Here is a 19,763-nt window from a genome sequence, read left to right on the forward strand (position 1 = left end):
CTGTTCATAAAACCTTCTTTGTAAACTGTTTTGATAAGCAAGAAAATTTCAATGGGTGTTATTCCTTCCATGAGCAGGAAGCAGATCACAGCACATGAGTCACACATCGTGCTGGAATTTCTTATCGACATATTTCATGCACCTGGACACTAAAACTGAGTTTACATATAGTTTTCCTGTGTGCCAACCCTCAAAAAACAAAAAAAACCACAGCCCTTTATGGTCACAGTGCACTCACTCTATAAACATGCTTTGCCATGCCTCTGCTGAAACAGGCTGACACTTACAATTGGATAAAGCTTAATGCTGTTTCTAAGCTGTACTAACAGGGCTGAATTAAAAAACTTGCATGGCTAGCCATCTGCTTGGTCTAGTGCTGCTAACCATAATGTATATAAATATATTTGCCAGCAACTGCTCAAATTTATTGTACCAATACTTGCTTTTTTTAAGTTGCAATAGAAAATCTTGTTGGTAGTGATGCTTAATACTAATTTCATTATTTTGGTAGTATTAAAAGTTCTGAGTGTTGCTTTCATAAAATCACAAGAGTAAATTTTGCTCTATTTTAGATATTAGTAAGTTCTGTCACCAATTGCCTTCTGGTAAAGTTTCATTCATGAATTATGGTGGTAGGTCCTGTTCTTATCTAGTGTGTTTTAAGCTTTTTTCAGAGTCTGGCCCAGTACTATACCTCTCTAAACCAGCTCCAAACCACTTTCAGCAGTAGCAGACCATGGTACTAGTAATTCAGTGGCAGGGTTCTGGTACTGTCTAATGGGAGGTTTAAAATGTAAGTGTAATTTTTTATTTTTTTTTACAGTATGCTATCTTAAATATTTTTGTTACAAGTGTTATAAAGAATATAAGGTGGATCATCAATCAGTGACCAGTCCTCAGCATATCTCACTAAAGATCAACTGAAAGATGAGCTTGCCATCTGCAGGGAAAAGGTGGAAGGCAGCATGGCCAAGTTGGTGCTGCGGTTGCACGGGGCACTAAGTTATGGGCTTGTTGTCACCTCAAACACTGTAGATGAGGTATGTGGTGCTTGCTCTATTTATGACAGCCTTCTGGATAGTATACAAGCCAATCTCCAGTTATTGTAGAGTAGTACCACCATTCGCGCACAAGCGCTGAGATTCAGGTGCAGTTAAATCATATCATTAACCATTTTGAAGACCTCACCATCATTATCTCTGATCCTAAATAAAAATTAGTAATTTAACCATTATGTGATAAAGTAATTAAGCTGCAACTCAAGGAAGTTTGCTGAATGGGAAAATTAATGTGGTTAGAGAAATGGATTCTGATCCTATGGAATGTGGTGATTCAAAATCAGTTGGTACAAGAGAAGGGGATAGGTTGCATGCTTGGAATTTGTTTAACAAACTGCCAAATCCTATTCTGCGTGTAATTCAGGGATTTCTAGATTGACTATGGACACTGATGAGCAAATTTTTGATTTGTTATTATGAATGGTCCAATTTGCAGAATCAGGCTATGGTGTTGCACCCTACAGATACTATGATATTCCAGGTCATGTATCCCTTGTCTCAGAGCAGAAACTAAGTAGAGTAACTGCTAATGCCATCATGGAAGGAATGTCATTGAGTAGATTCTGCCAAAGACTATTGGAAAGTCACTTGTCAAGTTGTTTTTGTTAGGAATTTCTTTAGGACACTTGCCCATGGATACCATAGGAAACCTTGAAAAAATTGTCAGTTTTCTCAACAGTGTAGCTCAATGAATAAGATTTGTAAGCCTATATAATGCTTACCATCTTTTAAGACATCCTTTGGGAAAATTTTTATGTATGACCCACAGCTTTAGCTCTCACACTTATTTATTGTATTTTTGTGACGCAAGTGAAATAAACCATGCTAATTATTTATGTACACCATAGGTACACATTACTCAAAATACAAACATAATAGAAGGTTTAGTTTTTCCTGTAAGTTCTTTACACTATTATGTTTAAAGCAGACTATGGGAAAGATGGTGCTATCATAAATTGTGGTATAAAAATTTCTAAGTATGATTATCAAAAATTTTGAAAATGAATTCAGGTTTTTCTTCAAAAGATAATTTTATTTTCAAAGTTAAATCATAAGTGTAGTCTACTTTTTAGTTAAGCATGTTTTAAGGCAGTAAACAAAATTTCAGCTCTCTGCCTTTAATAGTTTTTAGCCAAAGTGAACCAGAACATGAAATAATTTAACTTTTGGGAAATTCAAGTTAAAGTTAAAACTAGCTTTCTCTATAAAAATTGCAGGGCACTAATGCACCCCTGGTCCATATTCATCTTGTTTCCTGTGTTGTTCTTCCTCCCTTATCTTTTTCACACTTCTCCTCCTTATTCTTGCTTCTTTAGTGGCTTCCAACACTGATTTTTCTGCTTTGAAGAGTCTCCTTCAGTCAATGGCTATTTGAGCTTTAGAACTCTTTGCATATTTAGTCCACCAGGCACTCCCATCAGTTCCATAACATTAAGCCTTCACAATGCACCATCACTGAAACATAGAACAGCATCTAGCACACCTATTTTCAAAGTAAGTAGTCCTACTAGGACAGATTTTGGTACCTGTTCCCATATGAAATTGTTGAAACTTTCATTTGGATTTTGAGACCTACGACGTAAATGTTTCTCTAATAATCTTGTGTTACTAAGATCCCTATATATAGGTTTTATAACTGCCATTGTAGCAAATTGCAAATAATGTTTGTGGTTGTAGATCTCACCTTGAGTAACAGACCTCTGGTAGCCACGCCATCACTCACTGCCAGGTGGGCAGTTTGCATGACATAGTTTGTCATCTGTGGAGGATTTAGACAAGAAGGTAGGCCATACTGAATTTTTCATTCCCCCAGGTCATTTTTATTTTGCCTCATGGCTTGTCCATAATAATACTGCAATCTCTCTGTTTCTTCGTCTGTAAGCCAATGATGTCCATAAATACACTTACCATCAGCTAATTTATTTCCCTTTAAATTCCTCTTCATGTTCCTCAGCCTTGCACCTATACTTTTCTGGACACACCGAGCATATTCCATTTTATCAATTTTTGTGACAGTATAAGGTTTGGATTCATAAACTGTTTGGTATCTTTTTGAATCTCCATCTCCTAGGTAAGATGTATACATCACACCATATTTCTCCACTGACCTGTGAAATATCTTCACAATACCTATAGATTCCATCCCTCCGCTATAACCATTAAAATTAATCAATCACATATGATTTTCAGTTCCACTAGAACAGCCATGACAATACTTGGTAATGACTTTACTACTTTCCAAGGACATAGCTGTCACTATACCATTTGGGGAACTAAGGCCTTTTCATTGCCAGGATGCATCCACGGCTGCAGACATACATGTATTGCTGTCATTCATGTCTACACTTTCCTGAGCAGCATTTTTCATACTATCATTTGCTACTTCTTCTAAAGTCTGTAGAATAATTTTATTGTACCTGTCAAACCTTGTAGTGGGAGGTAAGACCATAACAGCACAGAAAATTTGTTCACTTATGTACCCTTTGCCTATACACCTCATAGCATAATCAAGATAAATATATGTGTTATACACTCTCTGTTTAATCATGTCACAAGTATAATCACATTTGCTTAAATCACATAAATTACAAACAATTCTTAATTTTGATGCACAACCTTTTCTTGCATGTATCTCCTCAACTACCTTCACACCACTATTGCCACATTCCTTACACTGCAAAGCTTTATTTATTAGTTCAGATAGAGCAGAGAGTTGAACAATAACACAACCTGAATTGATAGTAGCCATTTCTATATTATCAGCATTAATAATGTCAAGTCCATTGTACAAATATTTAAGTTTTAGCTTCAAAGCACTTGGAGTAGTTGCAGCTGATTCAACTGTTGTAACGCGTTGTATTTCAGTATCGGTACAGTTAATCCATTTGGTGAACCGATTTCCATAAAATTTATGTTGTTTGACACTGAATTTCATAATTCTTCCCATTGATTTGAAGTGGAATAAGAAACTCATGCACCCAATAAGAAACTCACACACCCAATAAGAAACTCACACACACAATTACTTCACTGTGCACAAAATATTCACACCAAAACAAAAGCAAACAATGACTAAACGCTCTCTATAAATAAAAGATAAACAATTGTAAAGCTCTCAGAGGTAAGGCAACTTAAGGGACTAATTAATCAAAAGAACTCAAAAAACCAGAGTGCTCTCCCAAGCTGATCTGCCCGCACTGTTGTATGCCATGAATATGTTTGCACCTTCTGGAAGCAACCTCTCACTAAGTGATGTATCCCGGTGTTGTAGGTATGCTCAAATCTGGAAATTCCTTTTACTTCAGAAACCTCATGTTAGGTGCTGGTATGTCAATGGGGGCATGATTTCCATTGTCAGCAAGGTGGTATTTTATCTAAGAATTCTGCAGTGGTTGTGGCTGATTGTGATCACTGTGTTACAGGGTTTGAGTACCGAAGTATTGTTAGGCTGCAATTTTTTTAAAATGTGCTGGGTGTATTTTAAATTACACTGATCAGAGATTATGTCTAAATTTTTCCTGGGGAGAAATATCCTTTGTGTCAGCATAAGCACCAATGAGGGATGTTTTTGGTTATTGAAAGTGGGTTTCCTTCTCGACTGTCTCATTTCAATCTGAAGCAGGCTAAGACCTCATTACAGATTTTAGAACAGTATCCTGAGATTTTGATGGCTAGGCTGGGTGTCACAAACAAAACTGAATATAATCTACATCTACATCTACATTTATACTCTTCAAGCCACCCAACAGTGTGTGGCGGAGGGCACTTTACATGCCACTGTCATTACCTCCCTTTCCTGTTCTAGTCGCGTATGGTTCGTGGGAAAAATGACTGTCTGAAAGCCTCCATGCACGCTCGAATCTCTCTAATTTTACATTCGTGATCTCCTCGGGAGGTATAAGTAGGGGGAAGCAATATATTCGATACCTCATCCAGAAATGCACCCTCTCGAAACCTGGCGAGCAAGCTACACCGCGATGCAGAGCGCCTCTCTTGCAGAGTCTGCCACTTGAGTTTGTTAAACATCTCTGTAATGCTATCACGGTTTCCAAATAATCCTGTGACGAAACGCGCCGCTCTTCTTTGGATCTTCTCTATCTCCTCCGTCAACCCGATCTGGTACGGATCCCACACTGATGAGCAATAGTCAAGTATAGGTCGAACGAGTATTTTATAAGCCACCTCCTTTGTTGATGGACTACATTTTCTAAGGACTCTCCCAATGAATCTCAATCTGGTACCCGCCTTACCAACAATTAATTTTATATGATCATTCCACTTCAAATCATTCCGCACGCATACTCCCAGATATTTTACAGTAGTAACTGCTACCAGTGTTTGTCCCGCTATCATATAATCATACAATAAAGGATCTTTCTTTCTATGTATTCGCAATACATTACATTTGTCTATGTTAAGGGTCAGTTGCCACTCCCTGCACCAAGTGCCTATCCGCTGCAGATCTTCCTGCATTTCGCTACAATTTTCTAATGCTGCAACTTCTCTGTATACTACAGCATCATCCGCGAAAAGCCGCATGGAACTTTCGACACTATCTACTAGGTCATTTATATATATTGTGAAAACCAATGGTCCCATAACACTCCCCTGTGGCACGCCAGAGGTTACTTTAATGTCTGTAGACGTCTCTCCATTGATAACAACATGCTGCGTTCTGTTTGCTAAAAACTCTTCAATCGAGCCACACAGCTGGTCTGATATTCCGTAGGCTCTTATTTTGTTTATCAGGCGACAGTGCGGAACTGTATCGAACGCCTTCCAGAAGTCAAGAAAAATAGCATCGACCTGGGAGCCTGTATCTAATATTTTCTGGGTCTCATGAACAAATAAAGTGAGTTGGGTCTCACATGATGGCTGTTTACAGAATCCATGTTGATTCCTACAGAGTAGATTCTGGGTTTCCAAAAACAACATGATACTCGAGCAAAAAACATGTTCTAAAATTCTACAACGGATCAACATCAGAGATATAGGTCTGTAGTTTTGGTATCCCATCAGGTCCAGTGGACTTTTCTCTGTTGAGTGATTCCAGTTGCTTTCCTATTCCTTGGACACTTATTTCGATGTCAGCCATTTTTTCGTTTGTGTGAGGAAAAAGGTGTTTAGTATTTCAGCTTTACGCGTGTCATCTTCTGTTTCAATGCTCCCGGAGTGTCTGGATATGCTGTTTCGAGCCACTTACTGATTCAACGTAAGACCAGAACTTCCTAGGATTTTCTGTCAAGTCGGTACATAGAATTTTACTTTAGAATTCACTGAACGCTTCACGCATAGCCCTCCTTACATTAACTTTGACATTGTTTAGCTTCTGTTTGTCTGAGAGGTTTTGGCTGTGTTTAAACTTGGAGTGAAGCTCTCTTTGCTTTCGCAGTAGTTTCCTAACTTCGTTGTTGTACCACGGTGGGTTTTTCCCATCCCTCACAGTTTTACTTGGCACATACCTGTCTAAAACACATTTTACGATTGTCTTGAACTTTTCCCATAAACACTCAACATTGTCAGTGTCGGAACAGAAATTTTCGTTTTGATCTGTTAGGTAGTCTGAAATCTGCTTTCCATTACTCTTGCTAAACAGATAAACCTTCATCCCTTTTTTTAAATTCCTATTAACTTCCATATTCAGGGATGCTGCAATGGCCTTATTATCACTGATTCCCTGTTCTGCACATACAGAGTCGAAAAGTTCGGGTCTGTTTGTTATCAGTAGGTCCAAGATGTTATCTCCATGAGTCGGTTCTCTGTTTAATTGCTTGAGGTAATTTTCGGATAGTGCACTCAGTATAATGTCACTCGATGTGCTGTCCCTACCAACCGTCCTAAACATTCAGTTGATGGATAAGGAGCCAACACATCAACTGCTTTATTGATTTTCACCCCCAAAAATGGAAAAAACTTAGAAAGGTAATAATCAATGAGCACCTGGCCAATGGCATAGTTCATCCATCTGTGTCCCCTTATGCATCCCCAATTCCTTTGGTGCTCAAGGCCAGTGACCAGGGACACCATCGAGTGGTCAACTACCACAAAACAAATCAGAAAGTAATCTTAGAGTCAGTCTCACTTCCAGATTTGCATGATTGCTTCACCTGGTTCTTAGATGCACACTACTTTTATGTGCTTGATGTTAACCAGGCTTATCATCAGGTACCACTAGCAGAAGAGTCCAAGCCCTTGACCACTTCCTGGATGGATTGGAATTTGAGTACGACTGAGTCCCTTTTGGACTGACCACAGGAGCTGCAGAGCTGTCCCATCTTTTAGATTCTGTTTCAGGTGATTTAAAGCTCAAGAGCTTATACATTTATTCATTCCTTATTTTAACAGGCATTATATTATTATGTGATCTCGTCACCTATGTTCCTAGCCATCCTGGCTACTCCCAGTTTTGTCGGAAGCACAGTATAATCAGTGAATTAGTTGTGTCAAGTTGTTTATTAAGTGGTTTTCTAGTAACTCTATGTAAGTGACCTTGCAGTATTAGTGGAGTGGCTGGAAAAATGCTAATATGTTCTTTGAGAGTCCCGTTCAAAATTTAAACCTAAAATGAATTAAGTCACTACTGTGATGTGTAGTTAAATTATATTTAAGGTTGTTTATCACACATTGTGAGTATAAGTCGCTCTTTTAACCTCAAGTTGTTCTATTCTGTATATGTATATTTCAGCAATTTTTAAGCTTGTTCATCTGTTTTATGTGTTATAAAGTTTGTACCATTTGGCTAGAATTTGAATATTTAATTGAACCTGCTGGTTCTGTACTAAGAAACATACAAGGGCTATTCAGAAAGTAAGTTCTGATTGGTCACGCAATGGAAACCACTGTGAAAATCTGATGAAGCTTTCCACAGATGTGTTGGGCAGTGTCTCTAATACACCTGTCAATTGCATCAAATCAATCTGCTCAGTGTTGAGTGCACACTGAGCATGTAAATATGCTAAGAGTGTAGTGTCTCCCACCAGGTACGAGAGCCTGATGAGAAATTTCAGCTGAAGCTATGCAGCACACATAACATAAGTGTTACGCATTTCCCTCTTCAAGACAATGGTCAGCCACATTCTGCAGGGGCAATGAAGATGTTCCTGCAGAGTTTTCAATGGAAAGTGTTTGATCACCCAAAATACAGTCTGTAAATGGCTCCCTCTGAATTTCATATCTGCTGACATGAACAGCTGGCTAAGAAGACAACTTTCTGGCACAGATAATTAGCTGTAGACCAGCACAGAGAATTGGCAGAAAGCACTGGCAGTGCTATGACAGATGTCTTAAGTAGGATCAGCAACTATGTAGATAAGTAGCTGCAAATAAAGTTTTGTCATTTTCACAGCGATTTCCATTTTGCAGTTGATTGGAACTTACTTTATGAATATCCCTTGCATTTGCTCCAGTATTTTGGTGGACTAGCCCTGTCTGAATTAAATTTAAAGTTCAGTTTAAACTGCAGTGTTACACAAAATTTTAATTACATCGATAGTTCTTTATTGTCCTGTTTATGGTAGTTGCTGCTGAAGGTTGTGCCCATTTGATCAGTCTATTAAATTCTGCTAGCAGCTTCTTTTCTTGAGCTTTTGTAGTAAATTCTGTTGGCAGTGGTTGCTCAAATTTGTTGTGGTAACAGTTTCTTTTCTTAAGTTGCAGTAGTAAATCTTGTTGGCAGTGATTATTAATACTAATTAAAAGTGCAGAGTGTTGCTTTCATAAAATCAGAGAAGAAAATTTTGGTGTGTTTTGGTTATTATTAAGTTTTGCCAGTAGTTGCCTTTTGGTAAAGTCTCATTAATAAATTTTGGTGGTAGATGCTGGTCTAATCTGATGTTTTCTAAGCTTGTCTCAGAGTTTGTCTTGAGTGAAAGCTATTTTTTGCTTGTTTAAATAAAGTGATTTGTTTAAATTTTGGTAACTGTATCTGGCCCAATAGTTTACCATTCCTCACCGTCCCCTTACTGCTTTCAGATAAAGAAGGAGCTTCCAGAAATTGGAACTGATAAGTGTCAAAGAAGTTTAGTAAATCAGAACTGCAAACACAGAAATGGCAGAAAATAATAACAACATTCGAGTTACTGGTCACATATGTCATCTGCAGCTGGCTGTAACCAGTCAATACCAGAGTTTGCAGAGCAACATAACTGTGACATTATATTGCATTATAATATTACATATTTTAAGAAATTTCTTATGACCATGGTTTATACAGTACCTGAAGAGTAAGAGAATGAGAACAGTTGGTAATGAGATAGCAAGCTGCAAATGACGCCAGTCTCTACAAAGGCTTGCAATACATGCTAGTGTTATGACACCAACAGACCAAAGATGTTCATAACAACATCCAGCCACTGTTCTTGCTTTCCCTTCCATTAATGATGTGCCTATTAATAAACAATAACATGTCACAGTCTTCAAGCAATTCAATGAAAAATTAAATTATCCAGTGATCACATGTACAGTACTCACAGATGTTGTAGCCAGCAGTGAACATTTGTGTGCAAGCAAGAGCAGTGACAAAGCGGAGTGCACAGTGTAGAGTGAAATATGGAGAAACTGCAACACCAACACCAGAAATAATTTGTACTATCATTCCTCCAATGAGAATCAGACGAGGTGACCATACTTGGCTTAAATATTTAAAAAGGATTCCGCCAAACAAAACTCCCTGCAGGTAGAATGACTGAGATGTTGGTACCAACATCTTCCTTTTACATACAAGCTGCCACTGAAATAGACAGTAATAAGAACATTTTAAAACTGGTCAATGGAACCAATAAATGTTAGGATCACCTTAATGACAAAATGTCAAAACAATATTTTTAATATGTTACTTATTTTTATGAGGGCGATTCAGACATATTATTGAAAATGCAGAAAAATGACTGATGGTATCTTTGAAATGAATCTCAATAGTAATGTTGTGACATGTTCCAGAAGATTAGGCTTGCTAATAATTGTAATCTGTGCCTTTTATTGTTGATGTTGTTTGTCAAATACAAATATTCAAAACTGAATTAAGAACTACATCAAACTAACACCACAAATAAAGCAAAATATCTTGTAAATAATCACAGAAAACCATTATATAAATAATATACTTCTTCAAAGTTAGACAGTGAACTGACCAGCTGTTACACTCACTGCAAATCCTATGTATTTTATATTCTGTGACTTCGTACAAAATAAACAAAAGCTTAAGCATAATTTACAAACATATGTGTTTTAAACTTGGTCATGAAAAACATTTTGGGTATCTGCAACAGGAAAAGTAATACTTTTGAATAAATGAGAAAATGTAATAGCCATTGAATGTTAATTCATAACTCTGAACTTAAACAAGCTACATGAAGACTTCCAAAGAATATTTTTATGATACTCTAAATTGTAGCATAACAAGTAATTATAGATTGTGCTGAGTGATTTAAGGTTGAATGTATTTAATTACTACTATTTATTAATAGAACTGCTGATAGCACTATTCATATTACCACCACTCATACTGGAAGCATGAATGCACTGGTTTTTATTTTTATTATTATTATTTGTGTCTTATGAACTTATAACAGCATTTGCATCTATAATGAAATAGCCAGTTTCAATGGAAATTAAATGACAGTGAATGACACAATACATATTCCATATGCTCTTTGACATATTTTAACTGAGATGGAAAGTGTTGATTCCTTACAAAGGACATTGTGCTGACTGTATGTGAGAAATTAAGAGTTTTGTGACAGATTAAGATGGAAATGATAACTGCTAATCTTGGGCTGTGTTCAGCCTGTGAACCACTTGTGTACAGATTGAAAGCTTTGATGGAAGGGGTAGGGGGGCCAATGGCATGGGGTAAAAAACTGTATATTCCTATATTGTGTACGTCATTTACTTAACTGTCATGCCTGTTTAACAGCTGATGCAATACATTATGCCATGTCTGCAATCACGATTTGAAACCAGGGAGATACTTGCAATCAGCAGTTCCCCTCTGCCAGTACTAAGTGAGGCGATGCTGAGGTTGAGCCAGTGGACTTGTATTTGGAAGAACTGGGGCTCAATTACCCATCCGGCAACCGAATTTTCCATGGTTTTGTAACTCATTTAAGGCAAAAATCAGGATGGCTCCTTTGAAATGACAAACCAATTGCCTCCACAAACCTTCCCCATTTCAAGTTTGTGCTCCATCTTTAACTGTCCTTTCTTTTTGCCCGAAGCAGTGCATGCTGCAGCTGCAGTTAAAGAATTCATTCACATTATTCCATAGTGAACAGGCACCAAATATGATGAGACATGATTTAAAGTGTGTGGATTCAGATTTGGAATGTAAATTCATGGCTGTCAATATGAATTTCATAGTTCTACATCACAGAAATAAATCTATTAACGATAAATGACATTACAAGAGAATTCCTCACATTTGGTTACATTCTATGAACTTCCACTAAATAGTGTCTCTAGTATCTCCTCAGGTGACAGGACATCATTCAACGCCACTGTAACACTAGAAGAAATGAAATGAGGAAAGCTTCCTTCATGTAGTTGTAAGTGAACAATGTAGGAAAAAACAGATTGCTATTACTATAAAGAAGACATGTCAAGTGTCAGACAGGCACGATTAAAAGAAACTCACATTTTGCTTGGTTGTGTGAGTCTGTGTGTGTGAACATTACTGATGAAGGCTTTGGCCAAAAACTACATGAGAGTGTCTTTTAATCATACTTGTCTGCAACTTGATGCGTCTTCTTTATGGTAAGTAGCAATCTATCTTTTCCTACATTGTTGATTATTCCTACATGGAGTTTCCATTGTTTGATTAGTATCTAAGTGAAAAATTTATGTACAGCATAGGTGAAAGATAGTAATATGATGAAGTCAAAAATAACAAATGTTGATGTTTTCATATAAACCCAATCTTCTCCCTCACTGTACTACACCATTTTAAAATGTTTATAAATATACTGCGTATTTATTGAAATTACATTTCCAGGAAGGTGATCAGATTGATTTACCAGAAAAGCATGCCGAACATCATCAGAACTATTATGATAAAAATTTTCATGAACAAAAATGGATGATGTTCTCAACACCCATAAAAATTGGCAGAGGGAGCCCATAATGTCAATCATGTGGTCTTTAAAAATGGATACCTAGAATATCTGTTGTGCAGTCTACCTATATATATTCTACAGGTTATGGAATACATAAAGATAAAAAGTCCTGTATAGTGGAGACTCAAGAGCTGTGGATAAGCATATGAACAAGATCTTAACTCTTATAGCTCAGCTTATGAACTTCTGCTCTTTTTCACTGTCCACTTGTTGCCACGGTGCTATAGCTCGAGTGAACTCTTTTTTGCATCAACACTTTCTAACCAGTGTTACTCAGTAAGCAGTTCTGATCAGTTATCAGTTAATGTCATGTCATTCTCAAGTTAACACATTATGCTAAAGTCCATTTTACTGTTGCCTGTAGTGTAACATTAATAAAGAATAAAAATCGAATAAATTTGGGCATTCTTTTTAGTACTGATGTAACTACTCAAAGTAACTAATCTGCAGTCTTTATGTAGGAGGAAGAACATACAGGGTTACTTTCCTTTCATTTAATTACAGTAGATCTGCACTTGGCTTTTGCAGATCATGAAATGTTAGCAGAGTACAGAAAAGAGCTGCAAATAGGAATGAAGCAACTATATCAATACTTATGTCTGGCAAGAACCTACATTTTAAGTCTTACAAAAAAATCAATTTGTGGGAGGGGGGAGGTAGGGAGAGGGAGGAGGGAGAGGGGAGAGGGAGGGAGGGAGGGAGAGAGAGGGAGAGGGGGAGGGAGAGAGAGGGGGAGAGGGAGAGGGAGAGGGGGAGAGGGAGAGGGGGAGAGAGAGAGAGAGAGAGAGAGAGAGAGAGAGATTAAAGAAGATTATGAAAAATTTTTGAGGAAGAATTTCCACATATGAAATAATGAAAACAGAGGTCATGTAAATGTCAAAATAAATATTAAAAAAGGGCATGATGTGTACAATATTGTCTTCAAATACAAGGGAAATCATGAAAAGAAGCAATCACATATAAAAAAAAGAACTCCAGGGACAGTGAAGTGATGTACCATTACAAGAAACTAAATAAAGAATATAAAATAATTCAGGCTTGTAAACAGTAACCAAAGCTAATTTTATTATAAGGGAACATGGATTTACTGCACATGTATGAAACACCATAATGTGGATCATTGGGAGATGAGAGGGTAACAAAGCAGTATGATGCTTGAAATGGGGCATGCAGGCTGTGCTAGATACAGTGGGGAAAAGTATAGGATGATAATCTGTGACAAACTTGACAATTATGTGAAAAGAGCAAACTGTAAATGACAAAGTGGAGGATAACAATAAACAAATACTGCTGGAACTATAGTTGTTGAAGGACATCAAAAGCAGTATAGAGTGTTGGAGCTACTTTATGGCACCACTTATTCTTTATATGAACTTGTCACAGTAACTATTTACTACAAATATACAGAACTATCATCTGGACAAAAAATATGGGCTAACCAGTGAAAATTCACTTTCTGATAAGCCTGCAATAAGAAATAGACAATGTATACCATCAACATCTGAGGAACAAATAACTGTATAAATGTGACTCACTGTTGACAATATTTCTTCACTACTTCTGTATGTTAATAGGTCATTCACAACTAAATGACATGTAAGTTGCATATGAAATAGGTGTAGTCTTTGAAATTAACTTTTATATTATCATTCCAAAAGCAGATAAATTACACCTTTTAAAAAAAGAATAAAATTGTAATTAATTGGATGGTCTCCGAGAGATTGGAAGTATCAAAGAATAAAAAAACAATTTCAAAATTAACTTGATTACATTAACAAAACTGGAGCTGTGGCATGACAACAAAATTATTAGTGAAATTAGGTTATGTGTTGCACACTCAACAAGAAGGGTACAGGTTTGTGTGCATAAGAAGTAAGTTTTGAACAGGCAAATGTAATGATGCCATCTTGCCACTCACCTTTGAGTGCAGGTGCATACTTCAAATCAGGGAACTCTACACAGACAAAAACAAAGAAATGGTGATATTAAAATTTTCTTTATATGGATGTACATCTTAACTTAGAGCATTGCAGGAAGCCAGTGAAAATTCACCTTCTGACAAGCCTGCAATAAGAAATACACAATGTATACCAAAAAAAAATGATAAATTTGTGGAAGGCTGAATGTTTCACAGATGTAGCAGTAACAGATATGGTAATATTACAGCTGCATATATTTTAAGTAGATATATCTTAATTTGATTGACATGTCTTTATTTAGTTCAAAACCGAATTTAGAAAGGGATTAAAATCATCTAGCACATAGATTATGGACAGAGACAAACATTTACTTATAAAGACAACAAACTTTCCATTACAATATTTTTAACAATTAATTGTGAAATACATCCATTGTGACAGGAACATAAAGGCAATAGATTTAAGGAAACTAACAAATAGGTGTGAGAATTAAACAAGAAATCTGTAATTAATCATAATGACCTATAAAAGCAGCCTAGACACTGTTTCTGCAGATCAGATGTGTAACATCTAAAGCTGTGGACTGCATCAGAATGTGGACAGGAAACATGTTCTATTGCAGAACAATTTGTCATCCATTAATAACAACTACATTTATTTCAATACTGTACGTAATATTATACTTCAACACAAATTTTCAGATGTGTAGCACCATATGAATGATACACAAATGTGACATGAGTTGAAGTTACATGTAACAAATAAGACACACTGCAATGAAATGAAGGACACTGTGGCTCCACATTGACACTCCCATTTTCATTTGCTGTGATAGTCACAAACAGTGTCAATGAAGTGGAATAGTATATTTCCAGTTCTATTCAGCATCATTTTCATCACCAATAAAACCTTTGCCTAAGAGATGGTAAACCTAATGTCACCACATCTGTAAGTTCCCTATATGTATTTTTACTTTGTTGATGTCAAATTTATTTTTGTCACTTAAATCTTGAACACAGCAATGAATATATAAATAGAAATCAAAGTCTACAAAAATAAATTGAAAGTCTTCTTCTCTGGTAGGCTTAATGTTAAACCAAGTGAAAGTATCATATAATTAAGTTTCATTTTCCTAACAGTAACTATGTCAATACAGTGAGAGGTTGGAATCTTTGGTCATTAAAACCAGGGGATTTTTTGTACCAGTAATGGAAAGTAATGGCAGTAAAAAATTAATTAACACAGGACAGTTAAAAATTATTTGTCTGTTTTCAGAATATTCTCTTATAAGTAATATACTAATACAGTAATCATTGAACTGCAAAAAGAATTATAACAATATGGAACTTTTCTTTGGAACACTAAAAATATTTTTTGTGGGTGTTGTTGGTTAATGGTACACTGTGGCAACTGCTGATGATTTGGACTGTGCATGAAATTCTGCACCCAATACTCAACTGTTTCATCAAATATATTTATAATTCCCATCATTTCCATTTACATATACGATCACTGTCTTTAAAAAAAATGACAACATAGTAGACTTCTAAGCATAGAGTATGACATGTCCTTTCCAAGTCACTAGGGTTAAGTTCTCCAAGGAATTATTATTTGAGTCAGATTCCAATTAAAAAAATGACTTCAATATGTATTAATTTTGGTGCAACAAATCCCCATAGATGTGACAGAAATGAGCCTCCACAGGATTTTTGGAAAATGTTTCTAGCTGCATAGAAGCTGGGAAACTCTGTTTGTCAGAAGCCTCTGGGAGATGGACGAGGGATTTTCCTCCAAATATGAGCATAGTGTGACAGTTGGGAATGATCGCACTGCACAGAGTATTAAGGTAGTTCCTCATGACACCATGGGAATTTTTGTTCAGAGTTGAAATTAGTGGTCTGGAGGAACAAGTTCACAATTTTTATTGGAGGTCTGGAGATGAACAAATGAGAATACTCTTGGGTGAGAAACAAGCCACGCATAATGCAGCTAATGGGCCAAAATGCATAACAAATTTTACAAGTTGCTCTAATACTACAAAATTTAGAAGTACTGACAAGTTGGAGACCCTCATGAACGGAAGAAGGTTGGCCCAGTTGGAATATTATTGGTAGGTCAGAATTTTGTATGTGGACTTCATCACGTAGTGCATTCACATGGAGTAGCAGCTTTTTTTGTAGTAGTAGAAGAAGTAGTAGTAGTAGTAGCAGCAGTAGCAGCTGAGCAGCTGTTTTGAATTTCACAGTCAATTCAGATGATCTAGCCTGGCCTGACATTATTTGGTGCAGTTTTGTTTTAGATCAGTGGGCAAATAGCTGGAGGAGGTACTGTTGAAAAAATGGACTTACTTGTAAGTGAAGTTTATTAATGCACTGACCAATGGCAATGTGTCTAATGCAACTGTTGTGTTTAATTTTGGTGTGGCATCCTGATTTTACATTTCTTTGAAATGGTATTCTGACATTTTTTTATTTGCTGAGATTTCTGAGGACACTGAAAAGAACTAAGAGGGGGAAAGATTGTTAATATATCTGGTCCACTGGCTGGAACTTGGATTTACCTAAATGCAGCTGAATTGCTGTAGGGTGGTGATAAGTTGTGTCAGCATTATAACATACAACTTTATCTTGCAGGTAAAGAGATGCTACCTACCTGCATCAGAAGCTATTTTGCACAAAAATTTCAGTTATCTGGGTCCTCCAGTTGATACTTCACTGACAGGGGAGGAGGGTCCCAGTTGTGTCACACACTGAGAATGTTAGTATGTAAACACCTAGAGTGGATGGGCCACAGCATGGATGTGCTATCATGACATCAGACTGATAAGAAGAGGAGAATCTGATAATTACAGTGTTACTTTTTTGCAGCATTTTCTGCTTAACATTCACTGCAACAAATGGAGTCCCATTTCCTGCACTATTGGCTTGTTGTAATATATACTGCAATGTAGAGTGCCAGGTGGAAATCTGGTGAGTTTAATATTTCTTTTAACATACTTGTCATAATTAAAATTCTGAGATGTTATACATTACAATATTCAGTAGTTGTGTGAATCAGTTGCTAAATCTTTGCACTTAAATTGGAGAACATGGAATGCAGATCTTGGAGACACATCATTTTCAAAAATACAAACAGTAGACAAATTACAAATGTTTTAAGACTGCTAAAATTTATATATTTTCTGGCTAATTTTTATGTACTAGAGCACTGAATTCCTGCATTAATTTGATATGCTGCCTTCTCCACCTGTAGTTATGCAATCTTTTCAACTATTCAATGATTAAAAGAGGATTTACTGATAGGTGTATAATTGGAGAGTGTCAAGTAATCTCTATGATACTTAAAGAGCTATCTCACTGTCCAGTAATCTTTTGAAATTCTCAAGAAAATCCACTACAATAATTATGTATTATCAAGATAGACCCAAATCCAACATCCACCACAGTACTACAAGTGTGTATGCCAACCAGCTCCACAGAGGATGAAGAAATTTGTAAAAAATATGTGGTGAAATGAAAGAAATTATTCAGATTGTTAAGGAATGAAAAAGTTTTTAATTGTGAAGGCGGACTGATATTTGGTATAAGGAAAAGGAAGAAATGGAAAAATAGTAGGTGAATTAGCCTGGGGGAAAGGAATGAAAGAGCAAGCCACCTTGTAGAATTTTGCATGGAGCATACTTTAATCATCATTAATACTTGGTTTAAAAAATATGAAAGAAGGTTGTATATGTGGAAGAGACATAGAGAAACTGGAATGTTTCAGATTGATTATATAATGGTAAAATAGAAATTTCAGGAACCAGATTTTAAACTGTAAAACATTTCCAGGTGCAGATGTGGACTTTGACCACAATTTATTGGTTATGAACCGCAGATTAAAATTGCAGAAATTGCAAAAAGGCAGGAAAATAAGAAGATGGAACCTTGATAAGCTGCTAAACCAGAGGTTGTTGAAAGTTTCAGAGGGAGCATTGGGCCATGATTCACTAAAACAGAGGAAAGAAATACAGTGGAAGATGAATAGGTTCCCTTGCGAGATGAAGTATGTGAAGGTAGCAGTGGATCATATACATAAAAAGGCAAGGCCTAGTAGATATCCTTGGATATCTTGGGAGAAACTGAATTTAACTGATGTAGGGAGAAAATATAACCAAACTATGAACAAAGCAGGAGAAAGGGAATATGAACATCTAAAAATAAGATGACCGTAAGTGCAAAATGGGTAAGCAGGAAGAGATAGAGGACAAATGAGAGGATATGGAAGTGTATATAATGAGGGAGAAGATGCATATAGCCTATTGGAAAATTAAAGAGGCCTTTGGAGAAAGAGAAACAGCTGTACAAATATTAAAAGCTCAGATGGGAAACCAATACTAAGCAAAGATGAGAAAGCTGATAGGTGGAAGAAATACATAGAGGGACTATACAAGAGAATGAACTTGAAGGCAATATTATAGAAAGGAAAGAGGAAGTAGATAAAGATAGGAGATATGATACCATGAAAAGAATTTGACAGAGCACAAAAGATCTAAGCCGAAACAAGGACCCTGGAGTTGACGATATTCTGTCAGAACTACTGACATCCTTGGAATAGCCAGCAATGACAAAACTGTTCTATCTAGTGTGCAAGACATATGAGACAGATGAAATACCCTCAAAATTCAAGAAGAATATAATTATTCCAATTTCAATTAAAGCACATGTGAATATTAACTAACTATCTGTTTAACAATTCAGGGTTTCCAAAATATTAACACGAAAGAGTATGTGAGGAAATTCTCATTCTATGACTCATCTTAGAAAATATTTTACAAAAAAGAAAATGTCTATTTATAGCATTTGTAGACTTAAAGAAGCTCTTGACAATGTGAACTGGAATACACTGTTTGAAATTCTGAAAGTAGCAGGGATAAAATACAAGGAGTAAATGTCTATTTACAGCTTGTACAGAAACCAGACGGCAATCATAGGGGTCAAGGGGATGAAAAGGAAACAGTGATTGAGAAAGGAATGACACAGGATGATACCAACTTATCAGCTGGCCGTGGTGGTCGAGTGGTTCTAGGCACTTCAGTCCGGAACCACGCAGCTGCTACGGTCACAGGTTCGAATCCTGCCTTGGGCATGGATGTGTGTGATGTCCTTAGGTTAGTTAGGTTTACTTAGTTCTAAGTCTAGGGGACTGATGACCTCAGATGTTAAGTCCGATAGTGCTTAGAGCCATTTGAACCATTTGATAACCTATCTGTGATATTCAATCTGTACACTGAGCAGACACTAAAGGAATCCAAAGAAGAATTTGGAGAAGATATTTAAGTTCAAAGAGAAGAAATAAAAACTTTGAGGTTTGCTGATGAAATTTTAAATCTGTCAGAGACAGAAAAGGACTTAAAGGGCAGTTGAACAGAGTGAACACTGTCATGAAAAGAGAATAGAAAATGAACATCAATAAAAGCAAAAGAGTAATGGAATGTAGTCGAATTAAATCAGGCAATGATGAGGGGATTACATTAGGAAATGAGACACTAAAAGTAGAAGATAAATTTTGCTGTTTGAGCAGTAAAATAACTGATATGGCCAAAGTAGAAAGAATATAAAATGTAGACTGGCAATTGCAAAAAAATTGTTTCTGAAGAAGAGAAATTTGATTATAGTTATAAGTGTTGGGAATTTTTT

The 19,763-nt window shown here is 36.4% G+C and overlaps 1 protein-coding gene across 6 annotated transcripts in view; it reads right to left on the bottom strand.

Moving 5' to 3' along the window:
- The window catches only part of LOC126337083 (organic cation transporter protein-like), a 307,774-nt gene that overhangs the window by 57,111 nt on the left and 230,900 nt on the right, over positions 1 to 19,763 (bottom strand). For all 6 annotated transcript variants that reach the window (XM_050001432.1, XM_050001437.1, XM_050001433.1 and 3 more), the window contains 2 exons: positions 9,528 to 9,786; positions 9,274 to 9,442 (listed from right to left, as the gene is read on the bottom strand). In XM_050001432.1, the coding sequence (XP_049857389.1) occupies positions 9,274 to 9,442; positions 9,528 to 9,786 (428 nt within the window). The remainder of the gene's footprint in view (positions 1 to 9,273; positions 9,443 to 9,527; positions 9,787 to 19,763) is intronic.

This window comes from Schistocerca gregaria, chromosome 2, assembly GCF_023897955.1.
Source record: "Schistocerca gregaria isolate iqSchGreg1 chromosome 2, iqSchGreg1.2, whole genome shotgun sequence".
NCBI classification, from domain to species: domain Eukaryota; kingdom Metazoa; phylum Arthropoda; class Insecta; order Orthoptera; family Acrididae; genus Schistocerca; species Schistocerca gregaria.